Source organism: Acipenser ruthenus, chromosome 6, assembly GCF_902713425.1.
Source record: "Acipenser ruthenus chromosome 6, fAciRut3.2 maternal haplotype, whole genome shotgun sequence".
NCBI classification, from domain to species: domain Eukaryota; kingdom Metazoa; phylum Chordata; class Actinopteri; order Acipenseriformes; family Acipenseridae; genus Acipenser; species Acipenser ruthenus.
This window is the reverse complement of record NC_081194.1, coordinates 42,435,583-42,458,961: the sequence shown is the minus strand read 5'-3', so window position 1 is coordinate 42,458,961 and position 23,379 is coordinate 42,435,583. Positions and strand designations below refer to the sequence as shown.

The following is a 23,379-nucleotide window of genomic DNA, read 5'->3' as shown; positions in this document are numbered from 1 at the left end:
GCGAACCGCGGTACTTAAGTGCACTGGTTTTTATGGGGATGCAGAAATAGGCATCTTTGAGTCTACCATGGTGAACCAATCGCACGGTCTGAATGACTGCAGAATCTCCTTCGGCTCAGAACAGGCTGACCTGCTGAGGATTGGTCTGAGGCCACCATCCCGCTTGGGCATGGAGTAGAACCCATCCTCCAACTGGAGGGGGTATACCATATGAGTAGCCCATTTTTGCAGCAGAGCGGCATCCTGTGGGTCTGTGACTGATGCTGCACTCACGCCCCGAAAGGGAGGGGGACCATGCTTGAAATGCAGTGAGTAGCCGGTCTGAACGGTAGTAAGCACTCAGATGTCTGTGTTACACTGACGTCAACACTCCAGATAGCTCCCTGAGAAGGGTAGTGGTCTGGCCGCATGCGCAGCTGGCTGTGCCGGTCCCTGAGGCTGCTGGCACACAGATAGAAACCCAGGCATTATGAATATAGCAAGCAATGTACAGTAAGAATGTACAGTTGCTGCCTCAGTTGGTAAAAACAGCAACACTACTGTCAACAAGGCCTGCTTGGTACCAGGCTGGGATGTAAACACCGGTCAGTGGTGGGCTGGAACACAGCAAACTTTGTCTGCATCAGGCCCCGTGCCTGTGCGAGTGTGATGGTGAAGAGTGCTGTACAGGTTAGGGATGCAGAGCACTCTGTAGAGCTGCAGGAGAACACTTCTCCAACGTACGCTTCCAGAATGCACACAAAACTCAGAGAAATTGCGGTTTTCCAGTGTCTCCTTTGTGTGCTGCTGCCTCAGGCCGGCTGACATTGCATGTGTCACAGGGATAAAACCCAGTCATTATGCAAATAGCAAGCAATGTACCATAAGAATGTACAGTTGCTGCCTCAGCTTGCTAAAAACAGCAACTGGGCTGTCAACGAGGCCTGCTTGGTACCAGATTGGGGCTCGTAAAACCCCGGTCAGTAGCAGGTTGGAACCAGAACTGTACTAGAACGGTATGGGGTCAGTTTGGTACCGGTTCGGTGCCTGTAGCACTGGGTCAGTACAGTAATGTACTGTGCTGTTGCTGACCTCAAGGGGGTGTCTGCTGAAGCAGCAACGCCGTTGTACAGTAATGCAACAGGGCAGACACTCTGTAGACCAGGGCACCTGCAAGACCGCAGTGGCCCTCTTGATCAATGGCATAAGCTCTGCCATTACAGGGAGAGCTTAACAGCAGGGGATGTGCTACCTGACTTCATGTCCTCAGGATGGGAACGCCAGCTCCTAGTGACGCAGAGCGCCTTGAAGAAATGCGCACAAAACTTGCAGAAAAGCGGTTTGATAAAGACAGTAACTGGACTGTCAACAAGGCCTGCTTGGTACCAGACAGGCAGGCTGACCTTGCATGTGTCACAGGGATAACACCAGGCATTATGCAAATAGCAAGTAACCACAGGCATTATGCAAACAGCAAACATTGTACAGTAAGAATAAAGTTGCTGCCTCAGCTTGCTAAAGACAGTAATAGGACTGTCAACAAGGCATGCTTGGTACTAGACAGGCAGGCTGGCTTTGCATGTGTCACAGGGATAAAACCCAGGCATTATGCAAATAGCAAGCAAAAGTATTGTAAAACAGATAAAGACAGCGTGAGTCGAGACTCAAACCGGGTCCGCTGGTACTGGACCAGGGAAGGTATCACTGTTTTGTACTACAATAATAACTCTGAACCGAGTCTGAACAGTGATGAACCGAGGTTGAACCAAGCAGATAGTAAAATTAACCGAGATGAACTGATTGGTTCACAGCCGCACGGTGCCTGAGCACCAGTGCTGTACTGTACAGTACCCTTGCACGGTACAGTTCGGTGGTGGTGGTGGTGGTGGTACACTCGGTGGTGGTATCCCCGGTACGGTACCTTCAGCATGGTACAGTTTGGTGGTACACCTGGTGGTGGTTCACCACTTGGTGGTGGTATACCCAGTATGGTACACCCGGCACGGTACCTTCAGTACGGTCCAGTGGTACCTCAGTGTGTACCCGGTCGGAAATGAGGCAGGTCTGAGACCGACAGTTACCGCAGAAGCAATATATAGGTATCCACCTATATAGCTTCAGGCAAACCAACAGCCCTAAGACTGGGGAAAGTCTGCTGTCAGACCCGACAGCCTTCGCAATAGTACTGCAAGCAGGGACCAAAGCGGCAACGAGACACTGCGGGAAGGACTGCAAGCAATCAGACCCAATACTATAGAAATGGACTAATTGTTTAGCCAAAAATGTCCAAAGGAAAACAGAGAAGAGAAAGTAGAGGAAAAGAAAAACAAAAGAAAAATGCAAGATAAAGCAGAGGAAAAGAGAGAAAAAGGGGGGTAAAAGTAAAGTAAAATAATGAAAAGGCCAAAGAAAAAACAAGACAATAGAAGATAAAGCAAATGGAAACAATTTGAATGGAATCAAAGAAAAACAGACAACCAAAAAATGGAATGATGAAAGGTAAAGCTAGAGAAATAAATAAGGAAGATAAAAAGTAAAGGACAATAAAGCAAAACAAAAGAATAAAGAGAAAAGGATATAAATAGTAGGGGATGCTGATACTCGAAGCTCATACTTAATTGACATTGTTACTGCCACATCATATTCCAGTTTACAGCCTTAGTTTGGCAATAAAAATGTCAGTGGCTCAAATGAGAGGAACTCCACACCACTCCACTCAATGCAGAAGTCAATTGGTACTCAGGTGTAAAGGGAAGGGAAGGGAAGGGAAGGGAAGGGCAGCTTTTCCTGTTTTGAAATCAACACATTAATGATAAATATGATAAATACTTCTTAAAGGCAATTACGAGTATCAGCACATCCCTACTCTTTATACCCCTTTGTGATCCTTTTTGTGTTTCTTTCACTCTTTCTTTATTTTCCATTACCTTTTTATCTCCCTTTTCTCTACATTCCATTGCTTTTTATCTCTTCATCACACCCCTAATAAATAGTAAAGGGAAATCAAGAACATGGGGAGATGACACAGATGAAAATAAAGAAACTTAAAGGAAAAAAGAAGCTACATCACAGAAACAGAGAAACGGGTGACAAAAAGTAAAGGTAAATAAAGAAAGGTAAACAAAAACAAGAAGATAAAGGGGAGATAAAGGAAAATAAGAAAAGAGAACAATTTAAAACAAAAAATACAAATAAAATAATATGAAAGTAAAGTATCTTGTTTTTATTATTTTATTTATAGTAGTGCATAATTTATTTGTTATGGTTACAAAAATGGAGGTGCTATATTTTAAAAGAGAATGAAGACATTAATTCATGACCTGGTCTATTCTGTTGACAGCATCAAAGATCTCATGGCTCCATTATGAAGAACAGCAGGAGGTTTATTAAGCTGATCCACAGATAACTATTAGCATTCTGATTGTCTTAAGTACAAATTAAATAATTATCTAATTTCCTGTCATTTCCTGTGTATAAAAGCAGGTCTTAATGTTGTTAGGCAGTCTGTGTGAAGGCTAAGGCCTGTGAAGAGACCTAAGAGGGTGAAACTGTGTGTAACAAAGGTACTGGAAAATGTGTACTGTGTGCAACTTGTGTACTGTGTGTAACAACTGTTTTTTGGTCACTGGTAAACAGCCTAGCCATTCAGTTTTATAGTTTAGAAGTGAGAAAAAGTTTAGCTAGCGCTCCTTGGTGGAGTTAGGCTTTTTTTTTTGGGGGGGGGGGGGTATTTTGGTGTTATATTTACCACAAAGCACTTAAACATCCCCCCCCACCAGACACACACACACTCATTGCTCCACACAGTACTACAGTACAATACCTTTTTGATTTTGAAATTATTGTATTATTAGACTGGGGCCTGACACCATGATATCAAAGCTACTGCCAAGCCATTTCCAAACAACCAGTCAGTCTCAAGTTATTTTCTGACTAAAATCGTTTTGGGTTTGATTATTTGAATGAATATATTTTGCATTCCCATTGACATTAATTTGTTTTACGTGTGCTGTGGCTCCTAAAACCAGCGTTTCTCTTACTGCAGGTTAGTCAGTGTAAAATCCTAATTTATCCATTGAATCAATTGTAACTAGCTATGGTGATGTAGTTCACACATTGGTACAGCACACTTCACTATTTGCAGTGCACTTCATACTTCAACTTTGCCCCAATCTTAGTTCCTGCGAGGCATTGCTCAAACTTTGCATCCAACTCCTTGCTCTGCTCTTCACTGAAATGGTTCTTCCAGTCTCCAACACCCCCTGAGGAAAAAGAATATTATTTTTTTAAACTTTTTATTTTATTGTTTAACTCAGTGGTTTTCAACCTTTTTTTTAAAACTGTACCCCTTCTGTCTGGAGGTTTCAGCTCAAGTACCCTTTTACAATTTTCACTCTACTGACAGCGCAATCAAAATCCCACATCGTACAGGTGGATGATAATTTTGAAACATGGAGTTGCTAAACTAAAAAGAAATATTTATGCACAGTGATTTAGATCAAAAAGATTTAATTTAAATTAAGAACATTATTTTCTTTTACTTTCATTTTTTATTTTTGCATTTCTGAATCATCCTGCATACCACCTCTGACTCTTAGAAGTACACCCTGGGATATGTGTACCCCCAGTTGAAAATCCATGATTTAACTTGACTTACATTCAGCACAAAAGAAACCAAAACTGCATTGACAATGGCTGTGCTTACAAAAAATAGAGGTAGTACGCTATGATAGTTGCACTATTGTTACTTAAATAAAATCTACCTGACCCTGCCCTATTTTACAATAACATGAATTTCATGAGGCAGGCCTTTGTAAAGGGATTACTAGAATAAATAGACTAAGTGCTTGTGACTTTAGCAACAGAATAGGTGTTTCCACTTGACTACTGAGGCTGAACCGATGACCTCCAGTGCTGGGAAGCAAGGTAACTTCCCCCAAGAGGAAACTGAGGAAGGATAGAGGATGAACTAAAGTCTCCCTGGGTTACTGAGATGTCTAATTGAGAGAGGTGAGACTCGGCTGACGCTCCGAGCCCACCTGGAGAGCCTTGCGATCTTTGCAGGGAGAACAAAAGTACTGGAAAAGAGAATAAAGAAATAAACACAAAGAGGGCCAATGCAATTTTTAAAGAAAGTCTATCACTAATATAATTATTTGAAGAGCAGTGCTTTTGTATTAAGATACTTTTTAACAGCAGGGTTTAAAGCTCTGATCTTCGAGACCACATATAAAGGCTTTGGGCCTCATTCACTAAACGACAGTGTTTTGGACATTATACTGTGTGAAAAAGGAAGATCACTTTGCGCGGTTTCATCCAGTGATAAACACCTTATTCACTAAACTTAATAGATGCAAAAATATGGTGGAGTAACCTTCTAATTAGCATACACCTTGTACCATACTGTATATACCGCGCTAAACTGAGTGCCAATTCACAACAAGTTAAGGTGCCTCTATATGAGATATCCAACTCAAAATGCAATAGAGTCCTATTCTCAATTTATACACTTAAATGAGTATAAATGTAAGACATTCCATGTAAAAACAAATAGATCAATTAGATTAAAATGTATTTTTAGTTCAAAGCAGCACATGAATGAATGAATACATAAATAAATAAATAAATAATATTCATTTGGTACTGATGATCGATGTACTTTCCCACAATATGTTTTACTTCCAATAATTAAACGGTTGGTGTGTAGCTCCCGACATCTCATCTATTCAGAAACCAGAATTACTCTACAGTAATGCCTGAAACAGTAATGTTAACCTGATTGAACTATTATTATTATTATTATTATTAATATTATTATTATTATTATTATTATTATTAATTATTTCTTAGCAGATGCCCTTACCCAGGGCAACTTACAGTTGTCACAAAATACACATTTCAACTGAAATCATTTCAGACGTACCTTTCATAAATAGGCTACCGTGAACAGGTTTTTTTTTTTGTTTTTTTTTTTAAATAATTTAGTCGTTGCCAATTAGTTTTAATTATTTTCTCCCCAGTTTGAAATGCCCAATTATTTTTTAGGCTCAGCTCACCGCTACCACCCCTGCGCTGACTCGGAAGGGGCAAAGATGAACACACGCTGTCCTCCAAAGCGTGTGCCGTCAGCCGCCCGCTTCTTTACACACTGCGAACTCACCGTGCAGCCGCCTCAGAGCTACAGCGTCGGAGGACAACGCAGCTCTGGGCAGCTTACAGGCAAGCCCGCAGGCGCCCGGCCAGACTACAGGGGTCACTGCTGCGCGGTGAGCCGAGGACACCCTGGCCGACCTAACCCTCCCTCCCCCCGGGCGACGCTCGGCCAATTGAGCGCCGCCCCCTGGGAGCTCCCGTCCACGGTCGGCTGTGGAATAGTCTGGACTCGAACCGGCGACGTCCAGGCTATAGAACGCATCCTGCACTCTAGCGAGTGCTTTTACTGGATGCGACACTCAGGAGCCCGGACCGTGAACAGTTTTTAAACACAGTTCCTGTCTCAATGAAGTTCATAACTGTTCTTTCCATGAATGCAAGCTGCGCTGTCTGTCTGTTTCTTGCTGTTGCGTGCTCCTCCTATGAGCTCCCTGCTACTGTGCTAGCCATCACAATGCCAGCCTAACAGCCTTCTATACAGTAGGCTATCAACAAAACTAAAGAATTACAATAAAGCAGACCCCCATGTACAGGGAGTTCTATTTCAACCCCCTGGCATAATGGAAGATGACAGTCTCACCAGCATTTTTCAGGACAGTAGAAGGACCAAATATCTTGAGAATTGTTCAGCATGTTTCTGTGCCGTGCAGTAAGGCATTCGTGGAGCGAGTTTTCAATTTAATGTTAAACCTTTGGACTGACGAAACGAATCTCTGGGTGTTGAAGTGGTCAAAAGTGAGCTTTGCACAAATTCCAAACCACATGTTCACATTCAAGTGGATAGTTCAGAATATAGAATCTCAATGAAGACGGACACACAAAGCAGCTTGGAGCGTAAACCCAAGGTCATAAAATGATGTTATCTCTCTAGATACCTGTCTATCTTCAATATTATTATTATTATTATTATTATTAGAATGTGCTACTAATAAGTGTGTGTTGTAGTATATGAGTATAGTGTATTATCATACGTATCTGTCCTGTAATTCACTGTTTGAGGTGTGTGTGTGTGTGTGTATGCTTGTATGTGTGTTGCGGATGTGTCTTGTTTCGTGAACGGCACTAGTAGTCGGCTGCCCTATTTTTGTTGCGATTTAGTTGAAACCGCCTGGTTTCCAAACGCGGTACTGTTAACACACCTTGAGACATCTAGTAAAGGTACCAAGCTTAAGTGAATAAGGTTAGTCTAACAAACACCTCGCGGTCTAAAGGGGAAACAATTTAAATACATTTCCATGCATTAACATTATTCATTGTATTTAAATGACTCTCACACGGTACCTTTTTCCACGCGATTCATTGCCAGCGCAAGATTGCCTGACATTCCTTAGTGAATACAGCAGGTCTACAAAGCATGCAGTGAAGGGGCTTATTGCGTGCAAAACACATTACCACTGTTTAGTGTATGAAGCCCTTTATTGGTTGAGCTAAATGGAGACTTATGCTTGCTGATGAGATTTCATAGTCTTTTTTGGAGGGGGGGGGGGGGGGGGGGGGGTGTCAGCTACACCCTGACTACATAATAATGTATTTGAAGTTTTTATTTATAATTAAATGTAAACAGATTAAAATGTTTTGAGATTACTTGGGGAATCCTGTTGTGACATGCCTGACAATCTACTCTTGACCCTGATACAGCTCTGTGCCCTTTCCCTGGTTGAAATCTTTTTTTTTTCATTATTATTTATACTGAGTTTTATTGGCCCTTGTGTGATTTGTAATGTTGTGTGATAGGCATTTCTTAACCCCAGATTTGCAACGCTATTATAGAAGATCAGGAAGTGTACTATATCTTTGTCTCAGTGAGGTGAAGATTCTTAAATTTGTCCCAGGAGTTTTATATATTATTATTATTATTATTATTATTATTATTATTATTATTATTATTATTATAATTCCCTACTTGTAATAGAACATGTTGCTACATTTATGGTACAGCAGCTCAAAAGGCAACATAGCTCCACCTGAATTTGAAATGTCAAAATTATTGGAAGCCTTAAACAGTATTTAGATTAAAACAAATAAATTGTAGCATTTTGCACTCCCTGATAGACAATTATACATCTGTATTCTCACAACAAGCAAAAACAGCACACTGAAATAATAACAATGTCGTAATGGCTTTGTCCCCTATACTCTGAGATGATCATATCAGTCAAATGGGTTTAAATATTTTTAAAGACATCAGTATTTTACTAAATATATAAATACTATATATTAAACACTTGTTACATTTTATTAAACATGTTAACAATTAATAAAACAAAAGAAGTGTATTTAAATGAAAAGTGACCTAAAAAAAAAAAAATAATTAAATTCCTTCACTGACCTACCTCCCTGATATATTTCCCTGATTGTGACTGTTGGATTTACAGACTCTAGCTCTAATCTTGGACTACCTTATCCGAGGCAGCATGTGGTAGACCAAGATTAGAACTAATCCAGCTGTAACAGTTCCAGTTCAAACTGGTTTTACCTTAGTCTGCTGCCAATGGAAATGAGGCAGATAAAAGCAATTTATTGCATCATTTATTCATTCATTTAGAATAATGGGAGAAATCTAAGGAAGTGTTAATTAAATTTGCCAATTCAAAAAAGCCAGTCAGATACAGTATATCTTTATTTATATATTAATATTAACAAGGTGCCACCTAGTCCAAGACAAAGCACCACAAGAAAATGAAAAGGATTTACTTTCAGTTGCATTTCAATGAGCTTCAAGCACACAAAGAGACTCCAGCAGCATGAATGTCTCACAAAAGACTGAATGGTTGTGTAAGGGGTGTACAATTTGGAGTCTCTCATGAATATAAACAGGTTTTATTGGTGGTATGCCTTCAAATTCAAATGAAACTCAAAATCTTGCATGTAACTGCTGTAAGAGGCATTTATTTTATATTTGTTCCTGGAATGCTACTTTAAAAATAATAATGACATTTAAGAGAACAGACTGTACAGTGAAACAGTTCTGTAGTCCAGAATCTGTTTATTTCAGACTGTAAAAGACACCGATGATTACATTTGTTTACCACTTCTATGAAATGAACTGGTTTATTATCAAAGTTCAGCTTTAATTATAGTATGTATATCATACAAAAACCATACAAAAAAAGTACTTCCACATACCTTTCCTGAATATAACATTGCCCATTTGACCATGTGTTTCTTTTGATTTGTTCTTCATGGTTTCAAAAGTACTTTCTTGAGCAATAGCCTGGACCTGTTCATCACTCAGTGTGAGACTGAAGAATTTGGCAACCTGCTGTATTCCTTCAGTCAAGTTCTGTTTGGTGAAACAAACAGAGATATAGTGTCATTTTAAAAGTGTTTCTAACAACAAGGGTAATGAAAGCTGTTTAAAGTGTCCCGATTTAAGAACTAGTTCAAGACATGTGTTACTGTATAAGCCCATTATGAATAGATCAGCTTTGTTTATGTAAGGTGTTGTTGGGTTTTGTTAGTTCAGTTACCTTAATTTAGAATTCTTATAATTCCTGGGAATAAATTAGTACAGCCAAACAGTAAAATGTAAACACTTGTATTAATCCCAACACAGTAGATTACAGAATTCCAGTATACAGAAAGAAAACACAAGCAATTTATTTCATGCAGGTACATAGACTATAATACATAGTCTTTAGTTTTAATTCTAAAGACTAACCTATGGGAAACACAGTAAACCATGGGGTCATATTTTAGTGCAAAATTTAACAAAATTGTGTGACCGTACAATCTTAAATGACTAAAGAACTGAAGTAGTTAAACGGTCTCAGACTTACTTCTATCATGTCTTCATAAGTTATAATCTTTACAGTATCACTGTCAATGTGCTTCTCCCAAGCAACTGCATGGTCAAAATAGGAGCCCAGCATAACTGCAAAAAGAAAGAATTGTGTATTTATTAAACAGTCCTGTAAATTGTACAATTATTTATTTTTTTTCTTTTCAGAGCCCTTAATAAAAAAAATCGCCCCACCCAAAGTGGTTATAAAAACATAGGTTCGATTCTCATTTGTGCAATTTTTGTCTCAAAGGAAAAAACATCAAATACACCAAAAAACACCAAATACAATTCTAAAATAAACTTAAAACAACTTTAGACTAACAACTAAGGTAATTTGCGTCATGGTTATCACAGAATTCATGATTTCAATCAGATTTGTATAGTATAATTTTGAATATGACAACACCATTTTTTTTCTGTTTTAATAAATATTATGTTTAATTGTGAAATATCTATTTTTAGACCATGATGTGCCATGAATAAAATACAGCCTAACTAATAACAAACCCCAAAATTCAATGTCTTAGTTGTTTATTTCTTTATTGGGTGTGTAACTATCTGAAAAAAACTACCTGAATAAAAAAAAGTGTTATGTATGATTTGAAGTAAATAGCTCTGAGAATCTTAGTTCCTCTTAGCCAGGAACATTTTTCTTATTTCTGCGAACCCTATTTTAGCTATCTAAAAAGTGGTGGTATTTAGACCCACCTATGTTTGGATGAATTGAATATATTCCACCTTGTACAAGACCATCTTCACATAGACTCTTTGGGTGACCGAACAACTTTGCAATCTTCTTGCCCACTCAAAGTATTTGAAAGTCAGTTGTACACTCTATCACGAGAGACAGTAGTGCATATTCATTTTATATTTTCACCAATATACATCACATCTATCTAGCAACCTTCTTGTTGTCTCTTCCATTCCAAGTGAGTAAGCTGAGAACACCAAACTAATTTTACATGTGCTGGATTTGAACCCTGAAGTGAAAGGCATGAGAGGCTAGTGACTGACAGGCCAACAAAATACAAGTACAGTCTACCTTAAAGAGTAAGTAGCGGGGTTCCAAAATACATAGTGTTATACATCCCCACGTGTTGCTACAGCTGTTTAAATAATGTATCTGTAATTTGTTTTTTTATAGTTAACATCCTGATAACTTTTTACAATTATAACTTTGAAGTCTGTTTCAAAGCTCTTTTCAAAATGTCCGCTCTGATGCACTGGGGTTTGAGATCTGTTGTGTATATATATATATATATATATATATATATAACAACAAGTGCTCTGGCTTCTCTGTTCCGTACCACATCATGGATTGTTATTGCTGTGTTACCTGTTTGACAATGTGGGCAATAATTGTTACACTATCAGTGCACTAGAGCGGACATTTTGAAAAGAGCTTTGAAACAGACTTTAAAGTTATTAGTCTAAATAGTTGTCAGGATGTTAACAAAGAAAACAACAATGACAGGTACATTATTTAAACAGTTGAAGCAACATGTGGGGACGTGTAATGCTATATTTTTCGGAACCCCGCTACTTACTCCAAGGCAGTACTTACTCCAGTTAATCAAATATTAAGCATCCCCTTTACCTTCTCCACTCATGTACTGTGAGAAGAACTTGTCCCAGGAGTCAAACGCCGGAAGCACAGGGTTTTTGTTGTAAAAATGGAAGTACGAGACAGCCGTGTCTTTGGGGTTGCGGAAAATCACAAGAACCTGGGTGAAGAGGTTGAATGAATTATAATGAAATCTTTCTCTAAGAATATGTCGTTTAACACAGGGTGGAACTAGGATACGTGAGTAAGCATTTTGTTAAATGTAACATCTGTCTCCCTAAATGTAACAAAGACAATACCATCCCTTCCCTCACAAATCAACTTGTGATTTATGGTTCCCATGGAACACGAGTAAATGTTCTACTGCACGATCAAGATAACAGGTCTGCTTCTTTGATCATTCTACTCCTTCGTTGTCATGTTATTTGTCCCATCCAGGAATTTATTTTATCAGTACCGAGTCAAAACAAAGAAAACGTGCCTATTCGGGTCTAAAATTCTAACTGTGTTTAAAAAGTAAACAGCAGGTTGTTTGAACCGAGGTAGCTGTGCTTGATTGTACCTGTAGTGCTGATTTAACTTGGGTACAACCAACACAGGAATACTTTTTTGTCTGCGCTGACTTTCCAGTTTGTTTTCTGAAATCTTTTGTTTGTTTTACGTTCTGTTCAGCAGCCTCTGTAGTAGCCTTTTGTTTAATGTGTGATTCTGAAGTTATAGCGATCGATCGTATTTTCTTAAAGTCACATTACAAGATGTGCAAAACAATTACCTCCATCTGCATGTACAGTTTATTTGGTAAATGTCTTGACACGATCAATCACCGAAATATACTTTGCTTGTTTTGCTTTGTCGTCCATTTTTGTTATTTTACGTCCAATGCTGAAAACTAGATTTTAGCAACCTAAATCAAAACAATGCAGCACTGACTTTGTCCCACCTGCTACGTACAGTACAGCAGGTCACAGTACAGCCAGTACAGATGCACTGATAGGCTGATTAAAACATCGTTGTCATCTGAACAGTAAACAAGAAAGTTAACCGCTTTGGAGTATTTTTAAAAAATATATATATATATTTCACTAAATTTTTGCCCAAGTGCAAGGCACACAGGAAGGCGAAGGAATAAAAAAGCCTATCTACAGAAAGATACGTAGTTTGCGTCACTTGCGTGTGCAGTAGTTCACAAGGTTTCTTTCCTCCCCTCACCAACTGAAAGTATCCCGATTTTTCACTCTTGCTATCTGGTCAACCTAGTATTACTTCTCTCCACAATTCTGTACAATAAACTTTGCTGTTACATCTACACACTTTGAGGCTGGTTTTGATTTCTTCCAAGTCCCTACATGGGGAAAAAAACATTTCTGGATAAACCAAGTCTTATGAAGAGGCAAGTTAAAGTGGCTCTCTGCTTGAACTCTGAGAGCTCCAAATATCTAATGAAGAAGCCATTTATTTTTAACACAATTAAAGGGGTTATAAATCTTATCTGTTGTGCACTTCAATTTACTATGCAGCTCTCACAAGTGCAAGTATATTTATATTAAAAACAACTTCTTAAATAAAAACATACACAGGGAAGTAAAACTGTCTGCTTGCCTTTCATTTCAGGTAGCCTTGCACTTAGGTAATTTAACCTGGGGAGTGAAACTGTCCCTACTCCTTCAAATGCGTCTTGCATTACGCATTAGCTGCTTCCCCTAATGACCAATATGCTTTGAAAATGACACTGTTGTGGTCACATGACTGGAAGATTAAGTGTGACAGACTACCGGAAATTAAGGCATGCAAACAAAGTCATGAGCTACTGTAGTATAGTACCAGATACAATTAACACAGTGAATCAATAAATGCAATATACATACCGTGGCTAATTTGTCATTGGACATAATATATTTTTATTAAAGAGCTTTCTCTTACAGTACAGCAGAGAGTGGAATAATTCTAAATAGTAATGATGACTAAGTTACATTTCAAAACAGTGTTTTTACAAGGTAAGCATCTGAAAGGTGTTTCACCAGCACTTCTTTATTTTAACCTTCAGAAAATAACAGATATAGAAGTACAAATCACCATTATGTATGCAACTAGTCATTTAAGCAACTAGTAAACTGATTAGTACAATGATAGCCCAAACTCTAACTTCCCTAAAGTATAATTCCATATAATGATGTACCTCATGTATAAATCATTTACTGACCTTAGTCTTCTTCTCAAAGAATGACGCTGGGATATCTTTTGGATGCACATGAGTTCCCATAATTCTTTGAGAGGGCAATTTGGACAAGTCCTGTTGAAAAAAGAAATTAGCAGAGCTGTTTGAAACCAGGGGCAAAAGATTCGAGGCTCGGGCCCAAGAAGCAACGGCTACTCAAAATTGCACGGTAATATATTATAGTTACGTAAGACAATAAAAGTAAAATACACCGGTAATCTGTGATTAGGCCTATCCCTTATTTGTTTTAACTAAATTAAGCCAATAATCCAAAATGTGTAATTTGATTTTTAAAAGAAATGCACGATGAGCTAAAGGCACTACTTTACAATGTTTTACAGCAAGTTATATTTTTAAAGTCACAGTAAAAAGAATGGCAACAATAATACATTATGATATTGAGTCATTTTCTCACAGGACGAGATTAGACAGAATTAAATGGAATTGTGACAGAATGGGCCAGCTGACACTGAGCAAGTTTGTTGTGTTATCAGTAATCATTATTTTGCTTACAGTAATGCACAATTGAGCAATTTAAACTAGTTCAACATGGAACTGAACAATATTGTCATCCATTTATTCACTCTGATGTTTTAAAAACCATAATAAATAAATACAAACATTTAGATACATTCTCCTTTTTTCTACTTGTATAGACAAACTAATTATATATATTATTTTATGTATGTATGTTGTATTTAAAAAGACATAATTGAATTTTCGTCTCCATGACTTCAACACCATTTCCTCCTTCCTCCGTGACTGCTCTGATTTTTTTGGTAGAACTTTTTGTGACAAAATCCCAGCCTTAATTATAATGTCCTGCACACTTTTAACATTTAAACTATCCTGTCTACCCAATTTAAATGTTCTTAATTTTTTGTAGAATCCCTGTCCAATAAAGAACTTTAAATACAGAAATTGATTCATAGTGTTTAAATCTTTATACACAAACCTGCAATTTTTCTGGGTCTGCGAACTCCAGAAATGTAAACTGGGCTGTTTCAGCTCTCTTGACATGAGCAGCATCAGAAATTTTCTTCAGGACATGACTCATCCAATTAAACCCTGGTAGGAGGCATTTACAATGAACATAATCACAAATATTACCATATTGTTTGCAAATTAGAGTTGTTACAAATAGCTGTCAATATGAAGAAGGATTTGAGGGTAGCAAAAAGGATTGTAGGACAAAACTGCAGAATTACTTTTGCAGTCCTTTGGTTATAGTACACATTTAGCATGGTTTGTTTTTAATAGGATGTGCCATACCCCTCTAGGCTTTACAGTGGTTAATATTTAACAATGATTTACTATGCTTTATCACACTTTGCAATGTTTTTTATATGGTAAACTTGGTAAAGGGATGATGTTATTTTATTGCGGTTTATGCATTATGTGCAATATGAGGTACTGAAGGACTCAACAGTAGCATAATTCTACTTGCCATCCTCAGATCCTTCAATAATGTATATTCAATTGTTATTACTACAAGAAATATTACGTGAATGTGTATGTTTATATTGAGATATACAGATGTCTCAAGTCAATGTGTCTGTAAATCTCAGTACAACCGGTCCCCCTAGTGTAATAGTGCTAATAAAATTACTTAATGTCAATTTAAATACAAGAAAGCTATATGTTCATACTGAAATGTTTCTAGCTGGATCTACCAAGCAGGTTTATATTAACTTAATATAACCTACTTTGATCTGCAGAACTGAAGGAAGTTTTAAAAGATAATTCCTCAAGAGTTAATAATTTATAACACCAGTGGAACCAAGACCCTGGTCTTTGTGGGATGTAATTGCTGGATAACATGGAAAGAAGTTTGGATGCAATATAAGATACATGTGTTTACAGGTTTGTACGCTGTTAGTTTTAAAAGGAGATTATCAGAGGAGGTATAGTAACTGGTAAATGCGAGATTGCAAGATTGCATTTAATTGCACGGACGACGACTGACTGGCTGCTGGAATAAACACAATAGCACATTGCTGGAGGAACCGATGCGCTCAAGAGATAACATAGGTTAAGCACAAAAGAACAAAGGGCCACACCAAGATAACACCAACTTAGGCAGTGTAAGCCAGAACCAGTGTGATCTGTACTGAAAGTGTGCTCTGTACTGTTTTGCTTTGAGCATTCTTTTTGTTTCCGGAATTAAACTGCATATATAAATTGAATAAAAGAAACTCATGTCTGAAGAGAAGGACTTCAGTAATCCTAGTAAAACTTGACGCAATGTTACCAGATAGACCACAGGAAAGAAGACGCACTCCCCGGGACCCAGAGCGGCGAAGATGGCAGGACGCTGCCGCCGCCCATCCCCAGGGCAGACAGCGGGCTTCAGCCAAGCAGCCTGAGCACGCCGACTACGCTGGATGGGTAATCGACGCCCCTGCCTGAGCTCTCCCCAGTGCTCCAGTGGCAGCTGGTGGTAGCAGTTTTCCGGCCCAGCAGCAGTCAACGCTCCAGTACAAGTTCTCCCCCGAGCTCCAGCTGCAGATAGCGCAAGCCTTTTTCAAGGTTCCGGCCCAGCAGCAGGCGCCGCCCCAGCTTGAATGCTGCCCCGAGCCTCAGATGCAACCTTTACCCCAGGTCGGGCCAGCGACCGAACTTCCACCTCCTCAAGGCCAGGATGTTTAGTGGGACCTCCGACTGGGAGACCTACGTGACCAAGTTCCAAGTGGTTGCCCAGGTGTACGGGTGGCGGTCCTGGAAGGGCCTGCCCCACAGGAAGGAGTTGGAGTTCCAGGCACTGTGCACCGCCCTGCAGTGCCGGTTTGGAAGGAGGGTCCCGGAGTTGGAACTGCGTGACGAGCTGTACACTCGGAAGAGAGAAGCCGGCGAGAAGCTAGGCATCCTGGTGGTGGATATCAAGCACCTGGCCTGGAAAGCCTTTGAGGATGTGCTCCCAGAACTCAGATAACGATTGGCCTTAGACCTGTTCATCCACAGCCTCTCTCCAAACGAACTCTGCTGCCACGTCTGGTTGGCCCATCCATAACCCAAGCCCTGGAAAAGGCAGAGGAGATGGAGGCCGTCCTGATGGAAGAGAGCAACAGGGAGCAAGAGGAGGAGCTTGCTTGCACCACCCAGGCCACGGAGTCACTCTCGCCTCGCAAACCATCGGCCTGCTGCCACTGCCACCGTCCCTTCCCCGGTTCACGCTCATGTCCAAGTGCCGGAAATCAACTGAAGCCTGCCGGGTCGGCCAAAAGGAGGAACGGCCGACCCGCATTCCTGAACCCTCCGCTCCAGGCTCCCTGGAGTCCGTTGGACACCTCAGTCAGGGGAGGAGCCTGTATGCCCTCTGTCAACTCAATGGGCTCCCACTCTAGGCACTCATAGACACAGGGTCCACCATCAGCCTCGTCCGCCCTGACATGCTCCCCAGCGACCACCACGGCCCGGATAAAGACAGTGACCAAGTTGCTCCCATCCACAGCAATCAAGTATTGTAAGTTAGCCTCAGGAACCGCCTGCTGGACCACAAGTTCTGGCTCGCCGATATCAGGGACCTGTGTATCCTAGGCTTGGACCTGCTCACCAAGGCTGGGGCTCGCCTGGCCCAAGGTCGGATTCACCACCTGAGATGCGCAAAACCACAGCGCAGCCCCGTCGGCATCAGCGGCAGACGGCGGGAGCCTTTTTCAAGGCTCCGGTGCTCCAGGTCGAGCTGTCCCCCTAGCTCCAGCAGCAGATGCTGGGAGCCTTTTTCAAGGCTTCGGTCCAGAGGCAGCGGACGCTCCAGGCCGACCTCTCCCCTGAGCACTAGTGGCAGACGGTGGGAGCCTTTTTCAAGGATACGGCCCAGCGGCAGCTGGCGCCCCAGGTCGAGCTTTCCCCCCGAGCTCCAACAACAGACGACGGGAGCCTTCTTCAAGACTCCCACCCAGCGGCAGTGGGTGGTCCTGTCTGGGCTCTCCACCAAGCCCCAGCAGCAACTGCTGTCCCGGCTGAGCCCTCCTACACTGCCACCGGACTGCCAGCTTTCGAGTAGGTGATAGCCGAACTGTGGCAACGCAACTGCACCGGCCTCACCGCCAGCGAGCAGCAACAACTCCAGGGGCTCTTCCAACAGCCCCCAGGACTGCAGCTGCACTGGACAAGTCCAACACGCCATCGACACTGGTACCACAGCCTCCATCTGAGAGTGACCCCGTCGTCTTTCCCTGGCTAAGAGGGAGAACAAAGAGCGAATGGTACAGGAGATGGTCGCCGCTGGAGTCATCGAGCCCTCAAACAGTCCTCTGGCAGCCCCTGCTCTTCTGGTCAGGAAGAAGGACGGCTCATACCGGTTCTGTGTGGACTGCCGTTGCCTCAATGCCACAACCCTCAAAGACTCCTACCCGCTTCCCCGGATAGACGAGGCCCTGGACAGCATCGCCGGGTCTTCCTGGTTCAGCTCCCTGGACCTGAGGAGTGGGTATTGGCAAGTTGAACTGGACCCTGCTGCTCGGCCGAAGACAGCCTTCTTTATCGGGCAAGGGCTGTGGCAGTTCACTGTCATGCCCTTCGGACTGTGCAATGCCCCAGTCACCTTCGAGTGCCTGATGGAGAGGGTCATGCAATTTCATAGCATTTTAAATGTCCAGCTCAAGTGCTAAACGATAACATTCAAGTTAAATAAATAAACACACACACACATTCAGTGTGTTATTCAATATTCACTGTGTTTGTAAATTTTAAATTGTTTTTAAGAAAAATGCCCTGCATGTTTTCTCTCTACACTTTTGCATTTGTTGGAAGAAATGCACGACTTTTGTTGAGAATTGCTTTCTGATTTTGTTTTAAGTTAGAACCTTAGGTTTTGTTTTTCAAAAGCATAACCTGTTTTTGGACTCGTTTGGCCATACTTATTGGTCTGGATTTTGAAATCATTTTACATAGCATTTTTAGTTTTTATTTTATTTTATTTTTCTAGTTTACAGCAGTTTTCCATGAACAGTAATTGGCTGAACTCTAGCCCTTCCTCCTTCCCTGTGTGTCTTCTGAGCCAGCAAATCAAGGCTTTTTTTTTTTTTTTTTTTTGTAATGACCCGCTTAAATTTTTTTTGTAACTTGAAGTCCTATTTCGTTCATTTTAAAATACAGAATAACATACCCTTGTGTATGGGCTGCACTGTTTACTAATCAGGGTGCAGTTTTACTGAAATATGTGATAAAAAGCAGGCACCTCCATCACATTCGTAGGTAAGCATTTTTTTTAAAATATATTTTCAGTTTACATAAATAAATACTTAAGCTTAGTAATTAGAAAATACAATTTTTTTCTGTTTTCATTGGTATATTATGACCCTATCTCAGATGGGGGTATGCAGTAGACTAGATTTTTTTGGCAAGGGGTACAGTGCCTAAAAAGTTTGAAAACCACTGTTATAAACCATTAGGGCAAGCAATACTGTGCTGTGCATTGCACAGTACAATAGTAATTGAACTGCAGCCCAGTAATAGTAATTGTAGTACAGTACAATAGTACAGTATTATAGTACTTTATTACTATAGCATTATCATTTTACTTTAGTACTATAGTGTATTATTTATAGTAATACTATAGTACTTTTTTTGTAAGGGCTATAACACCCCCCGCCCCCATCCACCAGAAAGCAGGATGGTATTTGTTGCAGTAGCCGTTCAAGACTAACATTTCCTACAGAGATATATGTGACAACCAACCCGCTGAGACAGCAGTTACAGGCTGCAGTAATACCCTTCTTGGTGTTGTGGCAAGTGTCATCGGAAGATCTAGAATTTTTTTTCTCTCCATCTTTGCCAAAAACTGATAATTGTGTTCAGCGATTAAAGTTGACAGACAAAAAATGACAACTCGAACAAACCCTCCCTTTAATTTCAGAATTAAAGGCAGCAAAAGTGATATGTACTTTTTTTTACTGTCTACCAATTTCCCGTGACACTGGTAGATTAATGTCGTAAAGCAAGCTGTGGTAAACAAACCAAAAAGTTAAATAACTACAAACTGTCCACAGCAGAAGGGCACCAAAGAGTATTTTTTTAAAAATTTAATTTAATTTAATTTAATTTAATTTAATTTAATTTAATTTAAACGCTATTTTAGTATGTATGTAAAAACCTACATGTGTTTGCAGTCTTGTAATGCTGAACCGAAAACGCACCAAATGTGATATAAAACGAACATTTTTTTTTTTTTTTTAGATTTATACGCTGTGAAGCTTGCCGATTTAAAGGATTAAAGACTTGAATTAAATGGTCAGTTCATCACTTCGGTTCACATTGATGTTGTGAAAACCGTAACAAATCGATAAAATATTTAGATACATTTCACTTTTTTTTTCTTTTAGAAACACACTAATATTATTTTTATGTAGGTATATTGTATTTAAAAAGACATCAATGAAAAATTAACTCCGTGACTTCACAGACCATTTACCCTGAATGCTCCATGATTTGGTACAAATTTCTGTGACAAAAACTCAACCTGCATACTGTGTGCACAACTACACAAAAACAAGTCAAACCCTTCATATATAAACGTATCATCCCATAAGTCTGCATGCAAACCTGCAGCTCAGCTTTGCAACTACATAAATTATTACAACCAACACATCGAAATAATAAATAATACACTCACCACATTTTGGATAAGCTACCAGCAGTATATCATCCTCCCTGGCTTCAAATCTCTCCATTGCCTTGAAGTTCTCTGGTTTACATAGGAGAGAGGGATACAGAACCCCCTTGTATGTAAACAGCATGTCTTCTGGTTTCATATCTTTTGCCTTTTGCATCTTCTCCTCCATTTCTTTGGGTAATGCGCTCTGTGCCATGTCAAGTTTGCTCAAGTTTTATAATACCCTCTCCTTTCAGTGCTCTAGCTACTGCCTTTATACTGTGCTAGAGCTGTACACACACCCTCTGAAAGAGTAAGAATTACCTTACCCGAACTTCGTGCAGGAAAATTCTGTCGAAGCACGGAATATTAACCTTTTACTGAACATGTTGTTTCAGGTTACTGTAACATGCCATTAAGTTGATTTCTGCCAACTGGGGTAAGGTGTAGCTGTTCAGGAATCAGGTCAACACAGTCTAAGAGACCCTCCCTCTAACAAAACAATGCTGCAGGTGAAACCTGTTTGTAGAACAAAAAACAGTGAGACCAGGCCTGATTGAAAATATTCACATTCATTGCATGAATCACTTTCAATAATGTTTGTAACTCAATTTATTTAGAATGAGAAAAACATCTCAAATTAGTCACATTATTATTATTATTTTAAGTTTTTTTGAAAGGCTGTTTTATATAATAGTTATTTAATTATAATGACCACAATTTAACTATTTAATATTTTATTTGTTCTATATTGTAATGTTGTATTGTTTTTGTACATTGGACTATTTAGAAATGTAATCAATTAGTCAAATGTAATCAATTAATGAATGTTCCCCTGAAAAATGCCTCAGATAGTACCTATTGTTAAATAGTGTTTCTTACAGCAGGTGTTCCCAAACGTTATTGGCCCAAGGCCGCCTATGACATTAGGCATTCTGACTGAGGATCCCCACTCTAAATTAGATTTTGGTACCTTTAGTAAAATAGGTTGTTCATTTGCACTGATAGAAATACTACTGCTTACATTATGTTGTGTAATTTCAACTTTATATTCAGTGATGTTTGAGAAACCGCTCCATAATTGCTGTACTAAAATGTACCCTGTCTGACTACAAATGCAACATAAACCTGTAAAGGTAAGCAGGAGTGATATGGGTTATTTTATGTATTGTAAAACAAGCCTTGCAGCTCGGGTTCGTTTAGCCCTTTAAAATCAGACTCCGACACAAAAGTATAGTTTTCCAGCGCGGTTGCGCTATTTTTTAAATTTACAAACACAAAAACAAACCAAAACAAAAACAAATACCTAACTCCGTTTTGGAGCGCTGACTACACAGGTAAGTCCCTGACTAACTCGCAGGACGGCTAAGCCGTTTACCTGGCACAACAACACAAAACACACATGGTTTTAAAACAGCACTTACTATAATTATGGCTACTCTGAGACAGCGCACCTTTTCTTCTGCTCAGCAGCCCTGAACCAACTAACTGTGAGGAGTATATACCCCACAGTAACGAGTGTGGGCAGCGGGCACTAATTTGCACTGATCGTGCCAAGCTGCCATAACAATGAACAAATCATTCAAATAAATAAACAAACCCCACACTGATTGTGCATTTGCGCATGGATTCCTCCGCAGGGAGGAATTAACTTCCTCCCTGCTGTTATAGTATGTATTTATTTAGGGGAAAGAAAATATACATCAAGAACTTCTTCTGAAAAAACTTTTTTTTTAAACAAAAATAAAATAATATAAAGCGCATTAATATAGTTGCCGATGTTTTACAATCACTCCCCTATGTGTTGTACTATATAATGATATATACTGTAAGTGCAGGCACCAGCTGACTTTAATGTTATATATATTTTTTCTTCATTATTATTTTTTTTTTAGCAGATGCCCTTATCCATTGTGACTTACAGGTGTTACAGGGCAGTACAGGGTTACAATGCAAGTTTGATATTTAAATACAGTACAGTATATTTAAAAACAAATAATACTACTAAAATACAATATGAAATAGGATGCAACAAGTTAGGATTGCAAGTCATAGCTACAATTAAACACAGAAAACAAAGTTTTACGGTAGAGCTGACAATTCTAAAAAGACGGGAAATTGCGCCCTTACCTGACCCATGTTCTAACAAGGCTTTCCAGCACACACTGCAACTTGTACAGTAGGTGGGTTCACTTCAGAATTGTCAGCTCTTACCGTAAAACGTAGTTTTTTGTGTTTTCACTGGAAGGCTGATTTTAAAACATGATATTCATATGCAATGGAAAGTAGATCCCTCCATTTAGATTGTAGACCTCTCTGTATATCTTAATCGTTTAAGTAGTATGAACGTACCGGTATGTTCGCTGCTCTCTGGTCCCCAGGGAGTACGAACTTACCTTTACGTTCTGCAACTTTATACTTGAATTACTGAGCCTACACAACCCGATCACATAATATTGTAACAGTAGGTTTCTGTAACACATTTTACTGGTCTCTTGCGCTCTCTGGCAGATATTGACTGAATTACGTATAATAAACCCATTCACAAAATGTCAAGTGTTTGTAAACCGGCGAAAATTGCTCAGTGAGAAAGAAGTATTAGTAATAATACTGAATTCAGACTCCGATTTAAATTCAATACATACAATTCTTCCACTGAATCAGATGTCAGCGAGTGTGTTAGTGAAGACATAAGCGAAGAATAATTACCATCAACATCAAGTGACAGCAAAGAGGCGGTGCCAAGCTCTGTGCGTTGCTCCATGCTTCAAGGAGTATCACACTGAAGCATTAGACTCTCCCACTCCCTCAGTCCTCACCACCTGTTTACCCGGATATGATTTATTCATGTCTCTCTCTCTCTCTCTCCCTTTTTTGTTAGGACGCGTTGTTGTGGTTGTTCCACCCTGTTGTTTATTGTTTATTGCCTACATGTTATTTTTTAGTCAAAACCTTTCCCTAGACTAAATAAATAAATATATTTATTTGTTTTATTTATTTACAGTAAAAATAATTTGTCTGCATTTCGGCAGTATTCATTACATACATACAAACATATAGCTTTCAGCTCGTTTGTATGCGTAATAATC

The 23,379-nt window shown here is 39.6% G+C and overlaps 1 protein-coding gene across 1 annotated transcript; it reads right to left on the bottom strand.

Moving 5' to 3' along the window:
- Nucleotides 1-3,700: 3,700 nt before the first annotated feature.
- Nucleotides 3,701-21,679, bottom strand: LOC117410655 (sulfotransferase 6B1-like). The gene is made up of 7 exons (XM_034017369.3): nucleotides 20,312-21,679; nucleotides 14,651-14,763; nucleotides 13,681-13,770; nucleotides 11,514-11,640; nucleotides 9,912-10,006; nucleotides 9,259-9,415; nucleotides 3,701-4,241 (listed from the first exon to the last, which is right to left on the bottom strand). The coding sequence occupies exons 1-7, from the start codon at nucleotides 20,505-20,507 to the stop codon at nucleotides 4,114-4,116; spliced, it is 906 nt and encodes a 301-aa protein (XP_033873260.3). The 5' UTR covers nucleotides 20,508-21,679; the 3' UTR covers nucleotides 3,701-4,113.
- Between the last annotated feature and the right edge of the window lie 1,700 nt (nucleotides 21,680-23,379).